Raw genomic sequence first — 16,137 nt, 5'->3', positions numbered from 1 at the left:
ATAAAGACATATCATTCTGCATTGTAAAAGTCTGTGATCCTGCGTTACAGTTTGCAGAGTAGAAAACCTCAAGTTTTCTCCACAAAAGGCCATCTCTTGCCCTGTAGCTTGGACTCTTCCCTGCTTCCTGACTGATCAAATGAGAGATCTTAAGAATTTAGTAAAGTGCCAGGTGGTGGTGGCACACGCTTTTAATCCCAGCAGGCAGAGGCTGGCACGTTTCTGTGAGTTCAAGGTCAGCCTGGTCTACAGAGCGAGTTCCAGGATAGGATACAAAGATACACAGAGAAACCCTGACTCAGAAAGAAAAAAAAAAAGGATAATGCTATTTTTAACAGGAATTTTAAGAAATCCCATTGCACATGAAATTGGATAACAGATGTTAGAACCACTTCCACTTTCAATATCCCACTGTAGCTACGCAAACGATACCGTGGATAATAAACGCTGTTTTTACAACTCTGTGTGGCTCTACAATAACATCGAGGGTTGACTAAAAAGAAGCCAGGTGTAGTGACACAGACCCAGGTCCAGTTACTCCACAGGCTGAAACAGCATCACTCTCAAGTGATACTTACATGATTAAAGTGGTGTTTAAATGCTCACATACATATTTAAGTCCAGGATGGGAACATAGTGTTAGTATTCAGGCATCTGCACTGGCCTGCCCTTGGGGTCCTGACAGGATAACCTCAGTTGCAGCCACTAAGAGCACCTCCTGCGCACATTCACTATGTTCCCTTTTAAAAAGTGGGTCTTGCCCACCGCCTCTGTCCCCCTCCCCCTCTCCCCACCACCCTTTCTCTCTTACCATTCTTGTTCCCAGGGACCAATCTCTGCCCCATCTCTGTCCCCTTTTCTGTCCCTTCTCTCTCCTTTCCCAATAAACCTTCCATGTGAGCCCTGTCCTATGGCATCTCTTTCTTTCTCACCCACCTTTTTTAAAATTGTAACAATGAGGCTCCCATCTCAACGATTGAAGTGAGAGTAAATGAGAACGTAACGGCGAACAAATAGCGTGTGTGATGGTTTTACCAAGGACAGAAGTTGACGGTTGTGGTCAGGGAATACACAGAAGCTAGGAAGATGTATTCTGTGGCCAGTGTCTGCATTGTGGGCAGACCAATCACAGCAATACTTTTTTTCAGAGTGTACAAATATCCCACAACAAGCATAAACTAAGGCCAAGTTTTCATAATAAGCAGTCTCCATGTCGTTATTAGAGAACTAGCAATGTGGAGAAAGACCCGTAAGAGTGTAGCTCAGCGGTGCAATACCTGCCTGCTATGTACAAAGCTTTGAATTCAATTTCCATTACTGTAAATAAAAATAGAAGGAGTATTCTAGCTTGCTTTATACGGCTGTGATAAAATACTGCCAAACGCAACCTAGAAAGGAAAGGGCTGATTTCATCTTTAGCTATCTAGGTAATAGTCTGTGGAAACTAGCTCGATTTGGAGGCAGACAATCCCTTAGCTGAAGTTCCCTCTTCCTGCAGGACTCTAGTTTGTGTGAAGTTGAAAAAAAAAAAAAAAAAAAAAAAAAAAAAAAAAAAAACCTAACCAGGACAGGGAGGGAGGAAGACGTTGATTTCTGGGATTGCCGATGCATCTAGTACGCACCTCTCCGACAGAATACATACTGTTGTGAGGCACAGTGAGGCACCCTGGTAACCCTAGCTTCTTGGGAGACTGTGGAAGAAGGACAATCCGAGGCTGTGAACTGCCAGGTTTGGTGGTAGGCGCCCTTACCTGCCAAGACCCTGCTTCCAAGACACTGTTTGAAACGGCGGAAGAGCTGACTCAACAAACAAAGGCCCTTTCTATACAATGTGAGGACCAGAGTTAAAATCCCAGCAGCCACACAAGGAGTGTGGTCTCCATGCAATCTTGTGACCCCAACACTGAGCAGGGCAGGCAGAGATAGAGGATCACTGAGGCTTGCCAACTGCCAGCCTACTTGGAAACCACAAGTTCCAAGGTCAGGAAAGGACCGTGCCTTGAAGGAATGAGGCAGATAGTGACAAAAGAGGATACCTGGTGCCCTACCATGGCCTCTGCACATGTGCAAACAGGTGCACATGCATGTACCCCCCCACCTACCCCCCACATAATTTACACATAGCAGCCAACTAAATGGGCAAGGAAGTACAAGTAAATGACCAATAGATGAAAAAAAAATGTTCAACATCCTTCGTCATCAGGAAAATGCAAATCGAAACTACATTGAGAATTCATCGCACCACAGTCAAGAAAGCAAACAACAAATTCTGATGAGGATGGGTGGAGAAGAGTTCTTGACCACAGTCAGTGAGAATATAGTCAACCTACTAAGGAAATCAGCATGGAGATGCCTCAGAAAACAAAAAAACTAGCCGGGTGGTGGTGGCGCACGCCTTTAATCCCAGCACTTGGGAGGCAGAGGCAAGCGGATCTCTGTGAGTTCGAGACCAGCCTGTTCTACAAGAGCTAGTTCCAGGACAGGCTCCAAAACCACAGAGAAACCCTGTCTCAAAAAAAAAAAAAAAAAAAAAAAACTACTGTAAGATCTACCTATGCCACTCCTGGGTGCTATGTCCAGAGGTCCCAGGTCATATTTATTCCTGAATACTCTTCACAATACCCAAGATGTGGAACACCCAACAGATGGATCAATACCAAAGTATGGTGTATGTACACAATGAAGTTTTATTCTGGCATAAGGAACAAAAATATGTTATTTACAGAAAAAATGAATAGAACTAGAGATCATTGTATTGAACAAAATAAGCCAGACTCAAAAAGACAAATTGTGTGTTTTCACTAATTTTCGGAATCTAGCTTTAAATGCATACACATATACACGACCCAAAAATAAAAGGACTATTTGGATGGACGAGAAGGACCAATAGGAAGGAGAGGTGCAAACAAGAAAGGGTGATAGGGAAACAGGAGAGGTGATTATTGATGGCTATGAGGTAAGCACATGATATTTATGTATGGAAGTGTCCCATGAAACATTTTGTACACTCATAAAAATGTTAACTAAAAATCATAAAATAAGTAATAATCTATCCAAACTACTATTACCTGTGGCTGTCATCACAGGACTGAAACAAAGAAAGGTGTAATGGGGAGAAGGGTTGGTTAAGAAGTAGGTGCTGGAGTTGTTTCCATGAGAAATAACGAATCCCCAAGCCAGATGCCATGGTAGGTAGGTACCTGTGGTATTTCCAAGTACTTGGGAGGCTGAGACAGAGACACCACTTGAGGCCAAGAGATGAAGACTAGCCTGGGTAACATACTGAAATCATGTTTGGAAGGAGAAAGAAAGGGAAAGAAGGAGGAAGGAAGGAGAGTGGGTGCAGAAAGGGAGGGAGGGAAGGAAAGGAGAGACAGGGCACTTACAAGGCAGGTACAGGTAAGTAGACAAAAGCTACCAAGAAAGGGAAGAAGGACGGGGTGTTAGAGTGTATTCTGTTGCTGTGATAAAACACTGATCAAAACCAATTTGGGGGGAAGGCTTTCTTTTAGCTTACAGGTTACAGTTTTCTACACCCCAGACCCACCTGCTCAAGGGTGGCACTGCCCGCAGTGGACCTGGCCCTTTCATGTCATTCATTATTGCCTACAGGCCGATCTGATGGAGACAGCTCCTCCTTTGAGATTCTCTTTTCTCTGGGATGTACAGATTTGGGTCAAGTTGACGAAAGGTAACAAGCTCTGAGAATGGTGGTGCAGGCCTTAATCCCAGCACCTGACAGATAGAGGAATGAGTTCAAGGCCAGCCTGGGTTACCTGTCAAGTTTCAGGCCAGCCAGAGAGAGAGAGCTACGCAGTGAGGCCCAGTCTTAAAAACAAACAAAAACTAACAAGCCCAGAAGGAAGAAAAGGAAGAAGGGGAAGTACTGAGCTTTGTGAGACCCTGAAGAGAGGGGTGGAGGGAAGAAAGGAGGGCGGGGAGGGAGGGAAAGAGAGACCAGGCACTTACCCAGGCAGATACAGGCTAAGTGGGACGCTGTGAGCCATGTAGCACGTGAGCGACCCAAATTTATCTCACAGGATGTCTTAGTGAGGGTTTCTATTGCTGTGATTAAGCACCATGACCAAAAGGCAAGTTGGGGAAGAAAAGGGTCTAGTTGACTTATACTTCCATATCACTGTTCATCATGAAGAAAGTCAGGAAAGGAACTCAAACAGGGCAGGAACCTGGATGCAGGAGCTGATGCAGAGGCCATGGAGGGATGCTGCTCACTGACTTGCTCCTCATGGCTTGCTCAACCTGCTTTTTTATAGAACCTAGGACCACCAATCCAAGGATGACACCACCCACTGTGGGCTGGGCCATCCCACACGAATCACTAATTAAGAAAATGCCTTACAGGCTTGCCTAAAACCTAATTCTATGGAGGCATTTTCTTAGTTGAGGTTCCCTATGACTTTAGCTTGTGTCAAGTTGACATACAACTACCAGCACACAGGGCATGGATACAGAGATGACAGAGCTTCACGACTTTGAACCACATCGATTCTTCTTATGACTTGAAGTCTTTGCAGAGTATATGGCCAGGGTTTCGTGGCAATCTGGTCATGTGTTAGATTAAAGAGCTATGGAACTCTATCCATGACCCACCATGACACTCTGCACACTGGGGGGCCATCTGTCTCTTGACACTCCTCTCCTAGATAGCTCATGAGCACAAGGAGTGTGAAGACAAGGTACCAGGATACCTTGGTAACCCCTGGAAGTAATTTTTGGGTCACAGTCAACATTTGTTGTCGCTGACAATGAGCGGCGGCAGCAGGACTATAACCAGGTCATGAATGCATTGGTCACTGTTTAAGTCATTGCTTAATTTCTTTTTTTTATTTTATTTTATTTTATTTTTTATTTTCGAGACAAGATTTCTCCGTAGCTTTTGGTTCCTGTCCTGGAACTAGCTCTTGTAGACCAGGCTGGCCTCGAACTCACGGAGAGCCACCTGCCTCTGCCTCCTGAGTGCTGGGATTAAAGGCGTGCTCCACCACCGCCCGGCATCATTGCTTAATTTCTACAGCATTGACAAAGCAAAATTACATATGCTTTATGCTCACAAAACAAACTGATGAGAGACATCACATGGTCAGTTTCTTGTCAGCCTTTCCCTTACAGACATGAAGTAGGTTCAAGCCCAGGTTGAGTTTGGAGCTGCCAGCTTGTTCTGGAGCCACGTTAGAGGGACCCCTGTCTGCCGCTGCAGATTTTGGGTGTCTCACTGGGCTGCTGGGAGTGGGGAAGGGGGAGGGCACTTTAATCTTCAGGGCGGGAGCTGTGCACAGTTGTCTGTAGATCTTTGTGTCTCATCATTCCTCCCTAGAAGATCTTCAGACCCGCCTCAAGCCCCATGAGCAGGCCAAGCTGAAAGAGGCTGCCTCCAGCCCCAGGAAGGGGCTCCAGCAGGTGCCTGCCTGCCAGGTGCGCCCAGAGCACTCGCTGCAACTATAACAAAGACCCAAGATAAATAACTTACAAAGTGGAAAGGGTTGTTTTGGCTTGCAGGTTTAGAGGTTTCAGCCCGTGGCCAGTTGAACTCATCGCTTTGGGGGCTGTGATGAGGCAAGTCTTGGAGGGAGCATGTGACAGAACTTACCTTGTAGCCAGAATGCAAAAGAAAACCATGGTAACCATCCACGCCTGTAGTCCCAGCACTTGAGAGGCAGAAGCAGGCAGATCTCTGAGTTAGAGGACAGACCACTCTACATTAGAGTTACAGGACAGCAGAGCTAAGAAGAGAGCTCCTGTCTATAAATAAATAAAGAATGAATGAATGAATGAATGAACAAATAATAAATAAATGAAGGAATGAATAAATAATAAACGAATAAATAAATAAATGAAAAAGGAAAAGGAGAAGGCTGCAATCCCACATTTCCTTCAAGGGCACATCTCTGGTGACCTAAGAGTTCTCACGAGGGCCTCTTAAAGGCTCTACAGTCTCCAAGATCAAGCCTTTAACACATGGACCTGGGAAGACACTCCAGAGCCAAACACCCTGTGGCCAGCAGTGCAGAGTTCTTTCAGTTGGAGATAGCCAAGGCATAGTTTCCATCCTGTAGACGGCAAGGGGTCTCGGTGCATTATTTTTTCATAATAGATGAAAGTTCTAGAAGCATGTTCTGAAAGAGAATTTAAAAATAGACTCAAAAGCTCGTGACGTCAATTCTGCTCATCCACTTGGAGATCTGCATCACAAACAGCAGGGATCCAAAGCCTGCTGCACAGTGTAGGTCTGTACAGTTCGCCAGTCCCGGAAGTGCAGCATGGAAATGGTTTCGCCCACTAACCTTAGCAGGAAAGGACTGACTCCCACCTGCAACAGCCCCCTCTTTCTCCTCTTCCCTCTGTTGTCTGTCCAAATGCCAGACCTAAAGCGCAGGTCAGCCTTCTCTCCAACTCCACTGTAACTATTCTTCAACTAGCCTGCTCTTCAAAGGGGAAAGTGTCAGGTCCAAAGAAACTCAGGACGAGCAGGGTGGTGGCCCACACCTTTAATCTCAGCACTTTGCCAGGTCTACAGAGCAAGTTCCAGGAGAGCCAGAGCTACACAGAGGAACCCTGTCTAGGAAAACTAATGCACACAAAAGAAACTTGGGACAAATGGCTGTGATGCCTGTTAGCTACTAAAGCTCAAGCAGGCTTCCAGACTTCCTCGGTTTCGTCACAGACACCTGTGGCTCTCTGCACCTCTCTCACCCCACCCCTGCCCTAAACTTCTCCAGGTTGTGGGTTTTCCTCCCCTAGCTTCTCTTTCCTTTATAACCCTTCCTTTTCAGCTCTGCACTCTCTTAGTTCCCTTTCCCTTTGGTCTTTCTCTCTTGGCCCTGTCTCTTAGAACCCGACCTTGCTCTCCTTGGCCTGTACTCTCTTTGTCTTCCTTTCTCACGACCCTACCCCATCTGTCGGTTGAGTTCCTTATACTGCTTTCTCTCTTTGCTCTGAACTGTCCCAGATGCCTCTGGCTGTACTCTTTCTCATATGTACAATAAAAACCTTCCCCTCTACCATACCTTAGGGCAGTCATGGCCTCAGTTTCTACATTGTGGTGCCAAAACCCTCAGTTTATACAGAAAGTAATTCAAGTATAGAATGCTGCGTTTGGGTTTGGAGCGATGGCTCGGTGGTTAAGGGCACTTGCTGCTCTTGCAGAAAACTAGCATTGAGTTCCCAGCACCCATGTCGCCTGGCTCCCAGCCATCTATAACTCCAGCTTCGGGGGTCCAAAGCCCTCTTATGGCCTCTGCAGGCTGAGCAAGGATCAGGTTGAACTTGGATTGAAGCAGATATCCTTAGAACAAAATACAGGCATATTCACAAATCCAATAAATAGTAACTTAGCCCTAACTGCTATGATTTTTATGCTGGCCTGCCCTGTCACCTGGATATCCTGTCCCTTTAAGAGGCAAGCTCCATCCACTTCCTCTCTCTCTCTCTCTCTCTCTCTCTCTCTCTCTCTCTCTCTCTTTCTCTTCTCTTCTCTCTTTCTTCCCACTGAGGCCACCTGGGCCCCTTTCTCTTTCTCTCTGCCCACTGTCCTTCTGAGGAAGCAGCTTTCTGTCTCTCTCTCTCCCCCTTCCCTTCTCGCTTGCTTTCCCTCTCTCTCTGTCCCTCTATTTCTCTCTCCCCCCATACACCCTACCATCCCATACCCTCCCACTAAATAAACCCAAGCTCTCTCTGCATGACTGACGTATCTGTCTGTCCCTTACCTGCTACTATCCCCAACACCAGCAGGAGGACCCGCCAGGGTCACTTGCGCCATAAATCATAACACTATGTCCCAAGAACTATGTCTCTCCAAACCTAAATCATAACACTATGCCCCAAGGACTATGTCTCTCCAAACCTAATTGTGCTGCTTGGTACAAGTAACTCACTTCCTTATCCAAAACATGGAAATGGTCATGGCTGATCTACAAGGAAACCCATAGAGACTACAGCCAGGCCCTTGCTAAACTGGGGGGACGGTCTTCACTTGCTCTGTTTGGTTTTCCTCCTCCTCCTTTTTCCTCCTCTTTACCAATTGATAAATAATGAAAGTTTGTAGGCCAGATGTTCACTAAACGATAACAAATCTCCCTTCAAATATCCTTGCTAATAATGCTGAGCAGACCCAAGCACACATCCAGGATTGGAACTGGCGTACCCCAACACCTACCCCATCTGTTGGAGTCTGTGAAGGGGACTGGTCGGGTAAAACCACAGCCACAGCAGGATATCAGAGAGGAGTGTCGGTGAGGGTCCAGTACTGATGGTGCACCAAAGCAGAGGCCTTGACCCTGACAGGCAACTCATTACACAAAGAACATTTGCAAGAAAAGCTGTTTGGACAAAAGGGTCTACAGCATGACACACAGCAGCTCCCAGTGCCAGTGAATGAAGAGGTGATGGGGAGGTGGGAAAGAGGAACGGAGTGTTTTTCTTGATTTTATCTTTTTATTATTTATTTTTATCTTATTTTAATTCTTTTTTAGCTCTCCTTAGGGAGGCACTACAGGAGTGAGGGGTGGATATGGAGAGACTGGGAGATGATTGGGATTGGGGAGCATGATGTGAAACTCCCAAAGAATCAATAAAAATGGAAAAAGAATTTAAAAAACAAAAACAGAATTTGAAATGTAAAAACATATAATAATAATAATAATAATAATAATAATAATAATAATAATAATAATGTAGAGACACCCAGGTATGGTGGCACACTCTTTAATCCCAGCACTTGGCCGGCAGAGTCAAGTGGATCTCTGAGAGTTCCAGGCTGGCCTTGTCTGCATAATGAGTTCTGGGAAAGCCAAAGTTTTGTGGAGAGATCTTGTCTCAAGAGAAAACAAATTGAGCCAGGTGGTGATGGTGCACGCCTTTAACCCCAGCACTTGAGAGACTGAGGCAGCCGTATCTCTGTGAGTTTGAGACCAGCTTGGTCTACAGAATAAGTTTCCGGACAGGCTCCAAAGCTACACAGAGAAACCCTATCTCAAAAACCAAAAAGAAAAAGAAAAAAAATTTGAGGTAAAAAATTTCCTTCTTTGCTGGCTATTTTATGTCAATTTGACTCAAACTATAGTAATCTGAGAAAATGGAAGGGAACCACAATTGAGAAAATGCCTCCAGAAGACTGGGCTGCAGGCAAGCCTGTAGGGCATTGTCTTAATTAGTGATAGGTGTAGGAGGCTCAACCCATTGTTGATGGGGAACTTCAGCCAATCACATTCTGTTTAGGGTGTGTCCCCGGGGCCACAAAAAAACAGATAAAACATCCAGGTGCTCTTGCCTCTTTCTCTTTTGTTCCCTGCGCTCCTGGATCGCTGGAACCCTAGGTTTGTAAGTTCTTTCTTTTGTTTATTAAAAGCTAAATCTATTATATTAAACTGGTCTGGTTAATTCTAAATACCGATCGACCACGCCCCTTCACATTGTGGGTCATGGTGCCACACACACACACACACACACACACACACGTTCCCTTTTTTAGAGGTTTTTTTATTGTACATCTTATTGTGTTTATTTTTTAAACTAATTTTTTTAGGTTAGCGTACAAAGAATTAGGCTTCATCTTGGCACATGTGTGGCACTATACTTCATTCTCATTTGTTTCCTACCCCCATTCCTCTCTCCAACTTTAGCCCGTTCCCTCTCTCCTCCCTGTGAGGCCCCTTCTGCTTTCCTCTTACCTATCCTGCGTTGCCCTCTTTCCTTCCCACTTCCCTTTGTGAATTCTTCCTTTTCTTTTATGAGCCCTTTTCTAGTTCCATGACCTACAAACACATATATAAATGTGCGTATATATTCATATATATATATATATATATATATATATATATATATATATAAATTTAAATCTGGGTTATGCGTGTGAGAGAAAATGTGACATTTGGCTTTCTGACTCTGGCTTCCATCACTTACTGTAATGAGTTCCAGTTGTTATGATTTCACTTTTCTTTACACCTGCATGAAATTCCATTATGGATATAGGCCACACATTATGTTGTCGTAGCAAGTCTAGGAGAGTCATCTTACCTAGGGTGAACATTAGAATGAAATCATTGTTTTCCACTGTATCTAGGGTACACATCAAGATGAATAGTTGTTTTCTAGAAGTACTTAGACCTTGAAGAAATCACAGTGGAAAACAGTGATTGTTCTATCTATAGAGTGTATGATTTTTTTGGTTTTTATTATTATTATTATTATTATTATTATTGATAAAGTATTTCTCAGTGTAGCCCTAGCTATCATGGGGAACTTGTTCTATAGACCGGGTTAGCCTTAAATTCAGAGATCCAGCTGCCTCTACCTCCCAAGTGCTGGGTGTGTCAGCCCCTACCTTCTATGTTATGATCTTTCAAATGTATCTTAAATTTGATTTGAAAATATTTTATTGAGAATGTTTACATCTATGTTCATTGGAGAAGTTGGTTTCTCTTTGTTGTGTCCTAATCCAGTCTAGTGAAACTCAACAGTGAATCCATCTGGTTCTAGACTTTTCTTTGTTGGGAAGCCTCGTGAGAGATTCCAGATCCCAGTTTCTGTTTGGTTTCTGTTTCAAGATGTTCCTTAAACACACACCTGCGTCAAAGATGCGGCAAAGCTGGATCACCCTCACCAGAGCTGGCTGGAGCTGGAGCCATTGGATCACCCTCGCCAGAGCTGGCTGGAGCTGGAGCCATGGCTTTGAACATCTATAGCTGTGAGCTAAGTGGAATTCTTTTCCTGATGACGTCGGCCTCTCTAAGGTATTTCATCCTCAGTAATGACCAGTGACAAATACAATGCCTGATTAGACTTCCATGTCTTGTTTGGGGAGATCTTGGTGTTATTCTTGCAGAGCCTGGTGCATACCAGGCAAATGCTCTACCATTAGCTTGTATTCTCATCCTGTGTCCTATGTTTATAAAGAGGTTAGTAGTGCTTTTTCCTCAGTTCAAGCTATTTGGTGCTATTTTTTGATATGCGAATGCAATAAAGTCCATGCGGGGAAGAATGAAAGGTGAAAAATGGCCTATCCATTTCATCTTTTCTCTGGGACTCTGAGCTTTGCCATCCTCTTCCAGAAGAGGACCTGAAAGATGAAAATACCTGCTAACTGCGATGTCTCCAATGGAAGGAGGTGCAAGAAAGCTGATGAATGTTGTCTTGCTGGCCGGGCGGTGGTGGCGCACGCTTTTAATCCCAGCACTCGGGAGGCAGAGGCAGGCGGATCTCTGAGAGTTCGAGACCAGCCTGGTCTACAAGAGCTAGTTCCAGGACAGGCTCCAAAAACCACAGAGAAACCCTGTCTCGAAAAAAGTAAAAACACAAAAACAAAAAAAAAAGAATTTTGTCTTGCTGACTTGCCCAGTGCAGATGAGAAGGGAGACTCACCAATAAAATTCCTCTAAAGCAATGATTTTAGCCTGGCCCACACATTACAATTACCACAGGAGTCTTAAAAATACTGATGTCTGTCTATGCCCCACCCCCAGGGCTTCATTTTTAGTTAAAACTGGGTGAGCTCTGAGCATAAAGTCTTTCAAGCACCAAGATGACTTTAATGTGTGTGCACAACTAAGATCCTTGTTCTGATTTGGCTTAGGATGTCAAGGCTCATACACTGATCCTAAGCATAGTATTGGTTTGAGAGAAGCTTTCTAGGAAACGTCTAAGTAGGAGAGTCCTCGTCCAGTTCTGTTTTAGTATACTAACATGGTTTCTATAAATACAAAGGAAGTTTGAACTGGCTCAGAAGGATGCATTCATTGGCACAGAGAGTGAAACAAAGAAGAAATATAGGTGTGAGTTCAACCAAGTGAGCTCAATTAAGGGTCCCCTCAAACTTAGAGAGGTTTTCATTTTAATGGAAACAAAAACAAACCTGACTCTTGAGAGCAGTCATTAAATCAAATGTCATCCTCTGTTACTGAATCACAAAGTAACCAAATAGATATTCATTGTCCTTTATGATGCCCGTGGACCATTACTCTCACAGTGGCTTTTCAGAGAACAAAATTAAAACCAGTGCAGTGCTGGTTCTGGTCTTGGTGAACTATCTGGCCTTTGCTGCCAGAGGCATTAAATCAACAGTGTATGGCCTCCCTACTGAGACGAGGGCAACTCAAGCTTGCAAATGACACCTACTCTGAGTCATTCTCTACCCTTTGACGGACAGAGCTTTCTCTTGAAGTGTGTGCGTGTGTGTCTGTGAGTCTGTATGTGTTGAGTGTGTGTTCATGCTGACAAACAGAGCTTTCTCTTCAAGTATGTGTATGTGTGTGTGTCTGTGAGTCTGTATGTGCTGAGCGTGTGTTCATGCACAGTGAAGAGGATAAAGATCAATAGAGAATATCTTTTTCTATCACTCCACCTTATTTTTTGAGACAGGTTCTCTCATTAAACATAGAGATCTTCGATTTGGCAGGACTAGCAGGCCAAGAAACCTCAAAGAGCCTACTGTCTCCCCAGAGCTGGGATGTCAAATGCATTTTTGTCACTCCAGCAAATATGTGGGTACTGGAGATTGGAACTCTGTGAGTACTTTACCGATTGAACCATCTTCCAGCACCTCTACCAACACACACACACACACACACACAAATAGGTACATGCATGAACATAACACACTTTTTGTGTCATTGCTTTATTAGCTAATCTTTTTTAGAACCTATCCAGTGATAAGTCAAGGAAAGATATTAGTTGACAAATACAAGTCTGATAACAATAGCTGACTGAAACTAGTGGTAAGCTCTGCATGTTATTATGAACACACAGATAGATATTCAGGAGAACACTGATCGCTATGCATCCAGTTCTCCAGTGAAACTTGTCTTTAACAGAGGTAGCATCAGTACTGCAGATTTTAATGTGCTTAGACCCATTTCTTAAGTAAGACTTATCATCCTTTAACTGGGGTGCATGCATTGCTACCATAATGCATTTTTTACCAACTGAACCACCTCCTCAGCTCTTCTTCACACCCTCTGATGGCTCTGCATTCCCTCCCTGCAAGGCCTTCATACCCACTTCTCTGGCCATCTCTGTCTCTGGCCCCCCAGAGCTGCTCCCCGAGAGACACCAGCTATAGTGGTTTGTCTGCACATTTCTAGTGGTCCAGCCTTCCATGGGCCACAGTTTTCTTGGCTCTAAAGAAACATCTTTCAGGATTCATTTCAAAGTAACTTCACCCTGAAGTGTCCGCAACCAGCAGTTTTAGAATCAGCTGTTTCTTCCTCAGCCCATTGGCCCCACTGTCACAGCACTTTTTACCAACATAGCCCTTTCAGCTGGCTCGCTTTCACAGCTGTGCTCTGTGGGTTTTAGTGAGGAGATGGTATCCTAACCATACCCATCACTTAACTATTAGTGTAATTTTTCAGGAAATGTATTTATTAATTGAGTGAACTGAGTTTAACTGAATGGAATGAAATGAATTTTCTTTTTCATAAAATTTTTTTTTTTTTGGTTTTTCGAGACAGGGTTTCTCTGTGGCTTTGGAGCCTGTCCTGGAACTAGCTCATGTAGACCAGGCTGGTCTCGAACTCACAGAGATCCGCTTGCCTCTGCCTCCCGAGTGCTGGGATTAAAGGCGTGCGCCACCATCGCCCAGCCGCTTTTTCATAAATTAACTTCTCTCTCAACCCATCTCTCTTTTAATACCCATCTACATATATCCCATGTCGGGATATATGAAAAGGGAAGAGTGAGGAGGTGGATGAACACGGCTACCTTTACTTACCATGGATGCTCTGTGCCCAGTGGTTGATGGGAGAGGTGAAGGGCTGTTTTCCCTTTGTGGAAAATCCAAGCAGGAGCTATTCAGAGACCTTGAGCTTCCTGAGTCGCTGTGCAGTTGTCCCTTTTCTGACAGCATCCTGGACAGAAAGCTGGCCTTGCGACTGCCTGGGCCGAGTCTGTCTACCCAGACCCCACTCTCTCGCGCACTGCCATCGCTGCCTTGGAAGTGACTTTGAAGATCTGCAAGAGGTTTGCCTGAGGCCTCTGGGCCCTGGGATCGCTCCCAGGTGCCTAATGTAGATGGTGGGCAGTGGGGAGAAGCTATCATTGTACCTACCCAGGACTGAGACCTTGCGTTCTTTGAGCCAAAGAGGGACTGGCATGGTTGCTGTCCTGGGTGCTGAATTCTGGCACTGCCATCGTGGGGACAAGGGCTGTGGACGTGGAGCTGTCCACTGTTTGCAACTTTCTCAGCCCAGTCTCTTTTGCTACAGGAGACATCCACATCATGTTGCCTGGGGTGTTGAATTTGCCACATGCTTTTAGACCTTGGTATATTGACTCGGATGACCTGCTGTTTATTGTTGGCTGAAAGTAGGGAGAATCTTTCTGGTAAAGAAGAGCAAACCATACAGGGCTGGGCCCCCGAGTAGTTGGTTGAATGGAACGGAAGGCCTGCTTCATGCTCAGTGTTCTCACTGCTGGACTTGCCATCAAGTGCCCTCATGATTTTCCTGACGCCCAGATGAAATATTTCCAGGATATTGAGTAACAAGGAGAGGGCAGCAATGCTGTACATAAAGACCATGAAAATGGTCTTCTCTGTAGGTCTGGATACAAAGCAGTCCACCGCATTGGGGCAAGGGGGTCGGGTGCATTTGTAGAGGGGGTGCATTTGAAACCCATAGAGAATATATTGGCCTAGCATGAACCCTACTTCTAGCAAAGATCTGGTCAGGATGTGTAAGACATAAGTACGCAGCAGGCATCCTCTCAGAGGGACTTTATGAATCCTTCTCTGCTCCTCGAGTCTCCTCAGCTCCCTCTCTACCCTTTGCTGCTCTTCCAAGTCAAGCTCTGGGTCCTCCATCTGGGCCCTAAGGTGTGACTTCTTCTTCCGCCTTTGCTTCTCAAAGTCCCTGAGTCTATAAAGTGCGTGGCCCATGTACACCAGAGAAGGGGAGGACACAAAGATGATCTGCAAAACCCAGAATCTGATCAAAGAGATGGGGAAAGCATCATCATAGCAGATATTGTTGCAACCCGGCTGCTGGGTGTTGCAGGCAAAGGAGGACTGTTCATCGTCCCAGACATCCTCAGCAGCGACACCAAGTACCAACATCCGGAAGATGAAGAGGATGGTCAGCCAGATTTTCCCCACGATAGTTGAGTGGGAGTGAACTTCCTCTAGGATGCCACCTAGTAAGTTCCAATCCCCCATGGTTAGAAAGTCACATCTGAAACACACAGAAAACAAAGAAGTTAATAAGACTGAAGAATACAACTTGCAAAGGCACATGCTCATAAATAGCACAGATTCTTTGCTTATGTCAACACAACTCCCAATATCTCTGCTTCATATTTGAGACTGGAATTTTCCAAGGAATATCAGTTTCTGGACAAAACGCCAACTCTCTACAATCTAACTCATTTACTTCTTATCCTCTTGTCTCCCACATGTTCGTTCTAGGATATCTGTGAGTCTCCCTATTTGTACAATGCATTCCACAGCCTTGATAATATTTCTACTCATTTATCTCACATCTAACGTGATCTTAAGTAAGGCTCGACTCCTCTAGAACTTTTCTCTAGCAGCCCAGCTCACACTGACTTTTCCATTTCCTAAGTTTCCCCAGTCATTCATGCGGTATGTTGCCTAGAGGAATTTTGTGATGTTTGTGTTTTCTGTCTCATTTATTGAAATAGTGTACTTCCTGCAAGTAGAGACTCTCCGTGTTATCTTGATCTATCTACACAGAAGGTATCAATATGCAAAATTTTAAAATATGTTCCCAAATTATCAGCAGGGAAAGCAAAGCAGGCTCGCGTCATATACGGTTCATGGTGCCATGAAAGATGAAACATACATAAAGAGAAATCAGTCAAGTGAATCCTGGGAAACTGTCTCAGGTCAGGGTGCTGGTAATATGTAGGCAGACACAGAAACAGTGCCAAAAAGACACATCTGGAAAGCCCAGGTCTTCTTAGAATTCTTGCAAACTTGAAAAGGTTAGTATAAGCCTGGTCTACAAGAGCTAGTTCCAGGACAGGCTCCAAAACCACAGAGAAACCCTGTCTTGAAAAACCAAAAAAAAAAAAAAAAAAAAAAGTTAGTATGAACTGTTTCTCCAGAAAGCTTGTCATCTAGGAAAGAATCAAGGCGTAAATGGTATACACAAGTTATGCTGTTTATCC

The 16,137-nt window shown here is 44.6% G+C and overlaps 1 protein-coding gene across 1 annotated transcript; it reads right to left on the bottom strand.

Annotated features, from left to right (window-relative positions):
- Nucleotides 1-6,095: 6,095 nt before the first annotated feature.
- Nucleotides 6,096-15,163, bottom strand: Gja10 (gap junction protein alpha 10). The gene is made up of 2 exons (XM_057791139.1): nt 13,724-15,163; nt 6,096-6,134 (listed from the first exon to the last, which is right to left on the bottom strand). The coding sequence occupies exons 1-2, from the start codon at nt 15,161-15,163 to the stop codon at nt 6,096-6,098; spliced, it is 1,479 nt and encodes a 492-aa protein (XP_057647122.1).
- Between the last annotated feature and the right edge of the window lie 974 nt (nt 15,164-16,137).

Source organism: Chionomys nivalis, chromosome 16 (genome assembly GCF_950005125.1).
Source record: "Chionomys nivalis chromosome 16, mChiNiv1.1, whole genome shotgun sequence".
In the NCBI taxonomy this organism is placed as follows: Eukaryota; Metazoa; Chordata; class Mammalia; order Rodentia; family Cricetidae; genus Chionomys; species Chionomys nivalis.
The sequence above is the reverse complement of the archived record's forward strand: the minus strand, read 5'-3'. Positions and strand labels throughout refer to the sequence as shown.

What these genes read in the sequence shown, in the direction of transcription:
- Gja10 (XM_057791139.1), bottom strand. Translation starts at nt 15,163, where the DNA reads ATGGGGGATTGGAACTTACTAGGTGGCATCCTAGAGGAAGTTCACTCC. An exon ending in CTGGGCACAGAGCATCCATG is followed by an intron (nt 6,135 to 13,723) that starts GTAAGTAAAGGT and finishes ATTCTCTTTCAG; the next exon opens with AACATGCTTCTAGAACTTTC.